This window comes from Mirounga leonina, unplaced genomic scaffold (genome assembly GCF_011800145.1).
Source record: "Mirounga leonina isolate KUSES-001 unplaced genomic scaffold, KU_Mleo_1.0 Mir_224, whole genome shotgun sequence".
Taxonomy (NCBI): Eukaryota; Metazoa; Chordata; class Mammalia; order Carnivora; family Phocidae; genus Mirounga; species Mirounga leonina.
In genome coordinates this window covers 4,580,565-4,591,260 of record NW_023270615.1, presented here as the reverse complement: position 1 = coordinate 4,591,260, position 10,696 = coordinate 4,580,565, and the positions used below count along the sequence as shown (strand labels likewise).

Below are 10,696 nucleotides of genomic sequence, written 5' to 3'. Positions count from 1 at the left end.
CCTGCTCCGCGGGAAGCCTGCTTCTCCCTCTCCCACTCCCCCTGCTTGTGTTCCTGCTGTCGCTCTCTCTCTGTCAAAGAAATAAATAAAATCTTAAAAAAATAAAATAAAACCATTACTCTAAATCAAGACTTCATCATACCACTGAATGTCCACGGCACAAAAAAACTCCTAACTGCACATTTATATGCAGGAACCTGTACTTAATCCCAGATGATACATTGCAATGTATTTATAATCTAGAAAAGAAACTAATATTCATTCATCAAAATTGTTTACTGGCTGTAATTCAGTTATTACCTAAATACCTTATACCTACAAAGTACAAGGAACTTGATTCAAAACCTTTTTTCATTAATTTTTTTAAAGATTTTATTTATATATTTGAGAGAGAGAGAGAGTGAGCACAAGGCGGGGTTAAGGGCAGAGGAAGAGGGCGAAGAAGGCTCCTGCTGAGCAGGGAGCCCAATGAAGCCTTCAATCCCAGGACCCTGAGATCATGACCTGAGCTGAAGGTAGCCACTTAACTGACTGAGTCACCCAGGCGCCCCGTAAAGTTTTCTTCATTTAAACTTAGAATACACAATTGGATAGGATATGGGCGATCTCCTTGAAAAGACAGAAGTGCCTCGGTGACTCAGTCAGTTTAGCGTCTGACTCTTGATTTTGGCTCAAGTCCTGATCTCAGGGTCCTGGGATCCAGCAGGCATGTCAACTCAGTGGGGAGTCCGCTTCCTCCTTCTCCCTCTCCTTTTGCCCCTCCCCCTGCTCAAGCTCTCTCTCTCTTCGCTGCCCCCTCAAATAAACAAATCTCTCTTTTTTTTTTTTTTTAAGAAAACACAGGGAAGTGGGTGGGTATTACCCTTTGTCTTGAGAAAATACTGGTATAAAATTTCTCCCTTTTAACAAGAATGTCTGTAATCCATACTGAGTTTCCACTGTTCAGATACTGAACTTTGGTTTAAAAGAGAGAGTAAACAGGGCTAACTTTTTGAGCAACCTGGCCAGAAAATGTGTCATTTTCTAGATTTACCTCTTGCAGATGATACAGTCAAACCAACTGTCTCACTGACTTAGCTGGAGACAATGAGAAGCAAGCACTCCAGTGTCACAGACTTGGAGGAGACAGACCAGACAGAAGGCAGTACAGGTCAGAGAGATGGGAGAGGGGTTTAACGAGAATTTAACAAGTCTGAGTGGCCCAAGTTCAAGCCTACGATCTATACTTGGAATCCTGGTCAGGTGACACCTTAAGACTAACTCTTCTCTTTCAGCATGCTCATAACCACCATGCACCACCAAGCTCATGACCACCCTCATGTGCCCTCCAACCTCAGGGCAAAGGTGCCCAGACCGGTGCACGCTTTATCTTAGGATATGGGGAAGGAAAATGAGTAACTACTTGGGGCCACTTCCTTCTTTGTTCACAACACCTGGAACAAATGCACAAGTCCTGGTCCGTTTGTTTTTTTATGTGCCAAGAGACAGGAAGGGTGAGTGTATTTGGAATAGGACAGGGGGCTGAGGAGAAGTTAAAAAGGCTGTCTGCAGGCACTTAAGAGGCAAATCCATTCTGTAGCAGGCAGATATTAATATTATTTTATAGTTGAGGAAACTAAGGATTGAAAGACTATATACTCATAAAACTTGCCCAAGGTAACAACTAGCAAGTAATGAGGATGGGATACAAAGTCTAACTCCAAAGCCCATGGATCTTTTTTTTTTTTTTTCCTCAAAGCCCATGAAACTTATATATTTTAACATCAACAGAATACTGTGAGAATCTGATAAAGATTATATGCCCCTTCCCCAGAAAAATGAACATCTTCACACATGCATTCCATTTTTTAGGAGGATCTTGAATGACCCTGGAATCCTTTGGAACCCCTGCTATTCCTTGACTTCTTAAGTGAATGATCACTTCATAGTGTAGCAAGGGGTAAGTATACAAGGAAGATACAACACTGAGTCTGGAGGAAGGAAGAAAGGCAGGAACAGAGGTCACTGTGGCTGAGTGTGGTAGGTGCTTCCCAGAAGCAGCACTAAAATGAAATCCTGGCCCTCGCTGAGGAAGAGACAGTGAAGTAGAGTGTCTGGTGATACCACTGAGCTCCTGTATCAAATCTTCCCTGCAGCCTACATGGCCCTGAAGCTAGTACATTTCTTTTACTATTTATGGATGGTCTTCATATACTTGGATATTCAGCTTTTGTTCTAGATAACTGGTAACCCACTGCATATTGTTCACTAGGTGAGAGAATAAACATTTCTGCAAGAAGATTCAACTGGTGGAGAGGTACCTAGGAAAGGTTAAGAGGGGGAGGATGGAATTAGGGAATGAGGGCCTGATTTAGGAGGGTGGCAGTGAGTGCAGAAGGGAAAGCATGTCCAAGAAAAGCAATGCAGAGAAAAACAGAACTTTGGTTCTGGTTAGATGGGAGCAAGACGAGGCAGAGTTCTGACACTGGATTCATTCCCTTTTACTTCTAATTACTTGCTATAGTAACATAATACAACAATACAGTGATCTCCCCCAAGTTACAAACGTTTAATTTTAACAGTCTCAAGTATTTCATTCGTTGGACCACACCTAGTGTGAATGTACTCAGAAGAAAGATGAACACAACAAAGTAGCAAAACAAACAACAATCCTTTGGAGCTGTTGTTGGTTTCTTATTTGCATGCATACCTCCGGTACCATGGGGAGGGTGACCCTATAATTTAGGACACTTTTGAGAGGGAGAGGGGCACGCAGCTAATAATTATGCCGGGGCAATCAGGACATCAGGATAACAAGGATAAAAGGTGTCTGGTGTCAACTCTGGGAAAGAAATGGTAAGGCAGGCAGGCAGGTTTTGCTTACTGATGGCCCTGTTTCTCCGTTTAGAGGAGACTCTCCCATCTCCTGTTGCCATTTATGTAGCTAGCACTCCCTCCCCTGCTTTATATTTGCCAGTGGCCTGCTCTCTTCCTCAGGACTCAGGAATCCTGACCCCTCCATCCCCCACCACAACCACAGGAAAACACCCTTTGGCCATCCTCAGTATCTCTACCAGCTTGTTGTAGCAAAATTACTCACCCACTGATTCCAATGACAAATGTTTTCATAATTAGCTTTGAAAATCCGTCTTCCTAAAATTTCCTAAAATTAAAAAAAACAGAACAAAACAAATCGAATGCTTATCACTGAGATGTCTAGAGCAAGACAAAAAGACTAAAAGAAAGAGTCCTAAGTTAGGAGAGCCAGCTGAGGGGGAAAGATGACCATGATCTCTGGGGCATCTCCTACTCCTGGATTAGCCACGCTCAGTAGAAGGGCTTTACAAGGTACCAGCTTCTCTCTGCTAGACTCCATGGCTAAATCCAACAGCGGGTATGTGCTCAATAGGCCAAAGTCTCAGAGAACACACACTACAGAGTCTCAACTCTGAAACTCAAAAGAGTTTCAAGATACGATCACCTGGAGATGATCCACTTATTTCTCCAATGCCAGGGAACCCCACAGAGCTTGCCTCTCTCTCCTCCTGAAATGGGGAAAACATCACTGCCGGCCAGAGGCAAAAGGAAGTTAATTCCCCTTAAGGGTGCTATTTCCTCACTCAAAAACCTAAGTCCTGGGCCAGTGTAGACAAACTTTTTCCGAAAAGGGCCAGGTACTAAATATTTGAGGTTTTGTGGGCCCAGAGGCAAACTGAAAGTTATTATGTAGGTACTTATGTAACAAGAGAGAAAACAAAATTTCCACAATGTTCTTGAGGAAAGTCAAAACATTACAATTGAGTACAATTTTGTTGTTGTTGTTGTTGTAATAGCCGTCTACTAATGAGAAGAATGGAATTCTTTTCTTACTGGGATAATATTTCTCTTACTGGATTTCAGGGTTAGTGTTCTCAATCAGAAAAGTGACTGCAAATGTTCAGGCTGAGGGCCAGGTTTTAGCCACAGGCCACTGTTTGCTGACCCCGGATCTGGGGGTGGGGGAGGGGGGTGGAGGGCAGTTTCACACAGGGCCCCCATAAGTTCAGTAAAGCAGTCCTATGGATATTCTAATGAACCATTTTCACCTCTTTATGGGAAAAGGTGAGGCTCAGCTGGAGGGAACCTCAGAACAGTGGTTCCTGAGGGTTGCCTGACCTAACGCTGCTCTTTATTCCAGACTGCTCTGGTTGGGTGATCAGGGACCTAAGCTGGGCCGCTGGGGTGAGTAGCTCCTGAGCTGGAGACCCCCAGAGGCCCTCCCAGTTCCTATCCCTGACCTGAGTCCTAGCAAGTTAATTTCTTTCTTCTTTCCAGCCTGTTAAAAAGCACTTTATTACCAAGAGCAAAGAAAGGATTCTGCACACGTGCTGGCTTAATTGTGAAGCTCTCATGTATAATGGATGCCATTTTTATTGATGTATTATTTTTTTTTTAAATATTTATTTATTTATTTGAGAGAGAGAATGAGAGACAGAGAGCACATGAGAGGGGGGAGGGTCAGAGGGAGAAGCAGACTCCCTGCCGAGCAGGGAGCCCGATGTGGGACTCGATCCCGGGACTCCAGGATCATGACCTGAGCCGAAGGCAGTCTTTTAACCAACTGAGCCACCCAGGCACCCTGATGTATTATTAATAGTTGAGCACACTGAATGGCAAGGACTAAGGGTCCCCCTGCTTCATGCCACATCTGTGCACACAGGGAGGATACTGTTTCAATTACATAGCATGCAAATAACGAGTGTGGTTGTGGCACTGGAAAGACGCTTGAGGGGGTTATTTGGGTGGAAACTAGCAATTCCGAAACGAAGAGTGAGAGAGAGTCAAGGACCTACTTATAAAATTGTTTGGGTTCAGGAGGGAATTCCCAGGTAAATCCAAGTTTTTACCAAAACAGGAACCCTCAGTTCTATATTAGTTAGTTAATAGAGCTATTACCCAAGACAGTGTTTGGGTAAATGTCGGGCACAGTCTCTTGGCCCTAAACGGGTGGCCATGTGGTGCGAGGGGTGGGGAACTGGGAGAAGCCAAAGCAAGACAGGTGCTGGGGTGAGGGTGGGCCTAGCAATCCCAGAAGTCATTTATTTCAAAAACCTCGTTGGATGCACAGGGCAGCACCAGGTGAACTCCAAATTCGGGACTGGAATTGTCTACCTCCATACCACTTTGTGCTATTACATCTCCTGTTGCCCTCTTAGAGAACTATTTTAAAATCACACTTAAAAAGCTTGCAACCAAGAGTTGCCAGACTCCAACTATATGCAGCAGACTCCATGAGGCAAAGACAAGCTTGATCAACTACAAACTCAATCACTGGATGTCTCCAGAGAGACAACCGTTTGGACTTTGTAGTCTCATCAATCCGGGGCGTCTGATTACTTGGAATATACACCACTGCCAATCTTGTGGGATATTTATGTACTTTATTCTCCCAATAAGTGCCAGGCGTTCCATTTGCATAGGGGGAGGAGAACTAAGATCGTCAAGGGCAAACCCCAAAATGAACATTTTTTTCTTTTTTTACCCTAAGTAAGATAGGTTGTCGAGTCCTTTTTTCATTACTTGTATGAGCTTATTATATGGATTCCACTACTAAGCAGGGTACATTTTGGACTCTAAACTAAAATAGTCAGAGGTGGTATGTGCAGAAATCAGCAGATTATAAGGAAGACAGCAACTTCTCTAATACAAATGGATGACAATATGCTAATGAACTGTTGTGCTTTAAAGAGCAATCTGGTATTTTTATACCAGTGAAATGTTTCAGGACTTCTCACTCATTTGCTTTATTCAACAGATATTTTGATTATCTTCTTCCACACACCAGGGAAGTCTTTTCCTACTATTGTTTAAACTTTGCTCTCTTTTAGTAAACAGAAATCTCCCACGGTTAGAATTTCTGAATACCTCAACCCATGCCCCTTTCCCGTGGAATCACTTTTATCTTTCACTGACCCCTAACAAAAACTTTCAAGCTTCATTTTAGATAGACTCTCATGCAAAGTTTTTTTTTCAACGTTTCTTCCCTCAAACATACAGCTGGTCTATAACACGGTGCTATTTCGAACTGAATGCACGCTGCATTTCTTGTTTGCTCCCGCCCTCGCCTCGCCTTGGAGAATCAATCTGCTAGGTCGGGGGGTCGGCATTTTTCTGTGGAATGCCAGATAGTCAACGTTTTAGGCTTTTAGGGCAGCAGCTCAGCTCTGCTGTGAAGAGAAAAGCGGCCACAGGCAGTCCATAAGCAAACGAGCGTGGCTGTGCTCGAGCAAAACTTTATGGACCCCGACATTGGAATTTCTTAGCATTTCCACGTGCCACAAAAATCTTTTGGTATCTTTTCAACCACTTAAAATGGTAAAAGCCGTGCTCAGTTAGCAGGCCGTTCGTTCCATTAACAGTGGGCAGGCGGGTCGTTGGGTTAGGCCACCCTAATACGGGTGGAAGGAAACCTTGCCTCCTCCCGTGCGGATCAAGACCCGACCCCAACCCTGGTGACTTCTCTCCACAGCCCGTTCCATCTCTTGGAGGGAGTCTCCCATTTTAAGGATCGTTACGGGGACCATTAAAAGCACCACGCCGCGCCGTACACACACTCCTTGGCAGGCCACCTATCAGCCCGCTTAGGGTGGTACGAGTCCCCACAAGGCTCGCAAGACGCCACCGGGCTCAGGCTCCAGCGCAGCCACACGACGGGAGCACCTCCAGGCCTCCGCGAGGCTGCGCCGCGCGGCCGGGTCGCGCAGGTACTCACCGCGGCGTCAGTTCGAGCCCTCCCCAGCAAAGCGGCGGAAGCGCGGGCCGAACGCGCGCCCGTCGCTGACCCGCCGCAACCCCCGAAGCTTGCGGGCCTCGAGGCTCACAGCCCCTCCCCGCGCGCCCCCAGGGGGTCGGAGGCGGCCCAGGTAGAGGGCGCCGACCCAAGGGCCCGACCCACCCGGGCGGGACGCGGAGCGAGCGCCGGCCCCGGGGAGGGGCGGGGCGAGGCGGGCGAGGCGGGGGCGGGACTCCGGCGACCGTGGCCGCGCGCGCGCGCCCTCGCGGGGCCCGGCCCTTTCTCGTCGGGGGCGCGCGCGGCCGGGTCCGCCCCGGCGCGAGCCTGCTGCGCCCTCCCTCAGCCCCGGCTGGTTCCGCCGCCGCCGCCGCCCGCGCTCCAGCCGCTCCGAAGCGGCCCGCCCGGGAGCCAATTAGCGCTCGGCGAGACGGCGGCCACTTCCTCGTCGCCCGGGCGCGCGCTCGGGAGGCTCGGGCGGCCGCGCGGCGGGGCGGGGCTTTGCGCCGAGCCGGTCTGCCTGCGTCCGCTCGTCGGGCGGCCAAGGGTGGGCGCGGGTCCGCGGAGGCGCAGCGCTGCGAAGCGGCAAAAAGGAACTTTGGGGTCCCGGGAGTGCCGGCTGGCGGGGCGCTCGGTCGGCTTTTCGTGCGTGGTCTTGAGGCTCAGCCGCTCCAGGAAGCGCGATGTCGAAGCCGCCACCCAAACCGGTCAAACCAGGTAAGGGAGGCGCTCGCAGGGCTCCTCTGGCCGCCTTGGCGCCCTGCGCTTCCCCTGCCACTTGGCAGGGCTGACCACGCACGTACCCGGCCTGGAGCTTCGCTTTCGGGAGCCGACCCGCCAGGATGGGTCGCTTTGTTGGTTCGCTGCAGGGAGGGATCGTTTTGGATAGCAAGAGGATTTCGAGGATTTTTTATTTTAAGGGGGAGTCGCCCTCGACTTTGCAATATTGTCGTTCGCTGCAACGTTCTAGTGGATGTGATAGCTACGTCCCATTGAGGCTTGGCTGGAAGACAGGGACACTGATCCCCTTAGGGGGGAAGATAGATATATGCTTTGAAATGGTCTTTCGGCTACTTCCTCTTTTTTTTTTTTTTTTCCCCGTGTGTGTCAGTGTCAAGTTCAAGTTCTCGACCGGCCAGAGCGAACGGGAAGTGCGCTGTTTGCAGGGTGGGGTGGGTGAGCGAGTCTCCTATGGGACTTTGGAGAGGCGCCGCGTTTGAAATTACCCTCGGGATCTTGGGAAAAGGACTTGGGAAAACTGTACGCGCGCTCGCGGCGAGAAAAATTGAGGCTGCGGCAGAGTAATCTCGGCTCTTGCTCTTCGGGAGTGTCACTTTATCATTCGGTACAAGTCCTTTGCTTCCCCTTCCCCAGTGATTTTGCCGTGTTCAACTGGATTACTGAATCCCTCAAAGCGCTGTTCTTGGCCGATAGTCTGTTCATTTTTGATTCTATTCTTAGCATATTTTCTGTGATTGGGAGACACGAGAATGTAAAAGGGACTGACGTATTTCAATTCAGTACTGTAACAAACTCGTGCATTCATTGGTGAGTAATTACGGGAAACGTAGGAAGTGGAAGATAAATGGCTTTGATAACGCTCTGGGGCGTTTTCTTCCAATCTCCTGTAACTTCAGTATAGCACGAGCAGAAATGTATCCATTTACATCAAATTTCGAAGTAACCTTGGTTGCAGGCACTACACCTTTCATGATTACCTAGTTTTCTTTCTTTGCCATCATACAGTGGTGGTTTTAAATCATTTTATATGAAAATTATGTACATATATATGACAGTCATTCACTGAGGACTTACATTTTTTTGGTGGGCTGGGTGTGAAGGAAGTTGCTGGGACGTTGGTTTTGCTGTGAGCAAAGATGGGGTGTGGCTAGTATTGGGTTCTGTGCTTCTTTATAAGTGGAATCTGATGAAGAGTTTGCATTTTAAGTGCACGTGTAGGAGGTAGCAGCTTTCTAAATTCAGATGTAAATCAGATCTCAAGCATCCAACAAAACAGAGTTGTTCTTTGCTGGCTGAACGAAGTCCTTTATTTTAAAGAATGTCCTGAGAAGTTAGTTATTCAAGAGGTTTTTCATCTCTCGAGACTTTAAGTGATGTCTGTGCTGCAGGTGGAGGAACATTGACTGCGGTGTGCAAGTGTGTACATGAGTACTCATGTATATACCAGTTTGGTTGAAGGATCATACTGTTACTAGTTGGGGATACGCTCCCAGAAACCATTTTCGTGGTTGGACACCGCTTTCTCCTTCTCTTCAGCAAATCAGAAAGCAAAGGGTTGAAAATATCTGCCATTTTAGGGACAGCTTTGACTCCACACTGATTTATAAATGAGATCCAAACTCAAGGTCAGCATAGAAATCGGCTTGTTAGTTTATGAATTTACAATGAGAAGTATTACTTTCTTTTTTTTTTTTTTTAAAGATTTATTTATTCATTTGAGAGAGCGAGAATGAGAGAGTACATGAGAGGGGGCAGGGTTAGAGGGAGAAGCAGGCTCCTCGCCGAGCAGGGAGCCCGATGCGGGACTCGATCCCGGGACTCCAGGATCATGACCTGAGCTGAAGGCAGTTGCTTAACCAACTGAGCCACCCAGGCGCCCCGACAAGTATTACTTTCAATCCGACTTGAAACATTGGGTGGCCTGGCTTAATTGAAAAGAAAACTGTCGGGCGCCTGGGTGGCTCAGATGGTTAAGCATCTGCCTTCGGCTCGGGTCATGATCCCGGGGTCCCGGGATCGAGTCCCGCATCGGGCTCCCTGCTAGGCGGGGAGCCTCCTTCTCCCTCTGCCTCTGCCTCTCTCTCTCTCTCTCTCTCTCTCTGACTCTCATGAATAAATAAAACATTTAAAAAAAAAAAGGAAAGAAAAAAAAGAAAACAAAACTGTGCTATTATAGTACTGGTCCACATTTACTGTGTGCCGGGCACTGATATAATCACTTTACATGTATTAACTCATTTGCTCCTCACAACAACCCTGTGAGGTTAGTACCATTATTGTTCCCATTGCACGGGTTGGGAAATTAAGGCAAGGCACAGAAAGGTAGGGAGGAGCAGGTAGGAGTAGCACCCAGGTAGTCTGATTTAAGAATCTGCGTTCTTACTCATAATGCTATTCTGCCTTACATCACCGTGCACCATTCACGTGCGTGGTCTTGTGTATTTTAGAGCTGGGGGGTGGAAGTGGAAAGGAAAGTGCCTCTTGTCCTCCGTCAGATCTTCCACTCACAGATGCACATAAAGGTCACCCCCTGGTTGGTAGCAGTGAGGGGAGTGAGCTTTACTTTTTTGTCCTGCAGGCAGGATTCATGGGTGAAAAATGTCTGAAGCAGCTTGGAATTGGGGGTAGCGGGTTGTATTTAACTTTTGGTTTCTTGGTTTGTTTATACAGGGCCTCATCCCAGATGACAGTTAAGGAAGGAAGGAAGGAAGGAAAGAAGGAAAGGGAAGGAAGGGAAAGAGCCATATAGAGGGAGGGAAGAATAAGAATAAGAGGAAACCAGAGGAAAGGACACGCGTGTCCTAAGGTCCGCCCAAGTTTCTAAAGGGTGGCTATAGATTTGACTCTCGGCTTCCAGCATAAAGGTAAAAAAGATCAATTATAAGATTCCTACTGTTCATAAAAATAAAATGTGTTACTTTCTCAGAGAAGAGTTATTTTAATGGCACTGAGATCTGAAATAAACTTCGCATGGGTTCTCTCAAAGTGTTGGAGTGGACTGCACATCTCTGTAAGAAACACAAGCGGGACATCATAGTGGTGGTCCCTATAGCTTTGTGCAGAGCAAGACCCCGGCAAGACAGCATCGTTCAATTCCATAGGAGTGCTGAAGGGAAGGAAGCTAGGCGAGGGAGGACAAAGGACTTAATGGAAAATTTGAGTAGCAAGGGACATTAAGCTATAATGTGGGTAATGTATCTATTGGGA

The 10,696-nt window shown here is 47.4% G+C and overlaps 2 protein-coding genes across 7 annotated transcripts in view; one reads left to right on the top strand and one right to left on the bottom strand.

Moving 5' to 3' along the window:
- The window catches only part of NMRK1 (nicotinamide riboside kinase 1), a 39,300-nt gene extending 32,351 nt beyond the window's left edge, over positions 1–6,949 (bottom strand). For 4 of the 6 annotated variants that reach the window (XM_035029037.1, XM_035029040.1, XM_035029039.1 and 1 more), the window contains exons 1-2: positions 6,731–6,949; positions 3,080–3,142 (exon numbers count right to left, since the gene is read on the bottom strand). In XM_035029037.1, the coding sequence (XP_034884928.1) occupies positions 3,080–3,108 (29 nt within the window). In that variant the 5' untranslated portion in view covers positions 3,109–3,142; positions 6,731–6,949. The remainder of the gene's footprint in view (positions 1–3,079; positions 3,143–6,730) is intronic. The other 2 variants (XR_004683516.1, XM_035029036.1) reach the window with 1 other exon arrangement.
- A 275-nt stretch (positions 6,950–7,224) lies between these two features.
- Positions 7,225–10,696, top strand: part of OSTF1 (osteoclast stimulating factor 1) — a 52,873-nt gene continuing 49,401 nt past the window's right edge. The window contains exon 1 of the mRNA XM_035029031.1: positions 7,225–7,465. Coding sequence (XP_034884922.1) covers positions 7,432–7,465 — 34 coding nt within the window. The 5' untranslated portion in view covers positions 7,225–7,431. The remainder of the gene's footprint in view (positions 7,466–10,696) is intronic.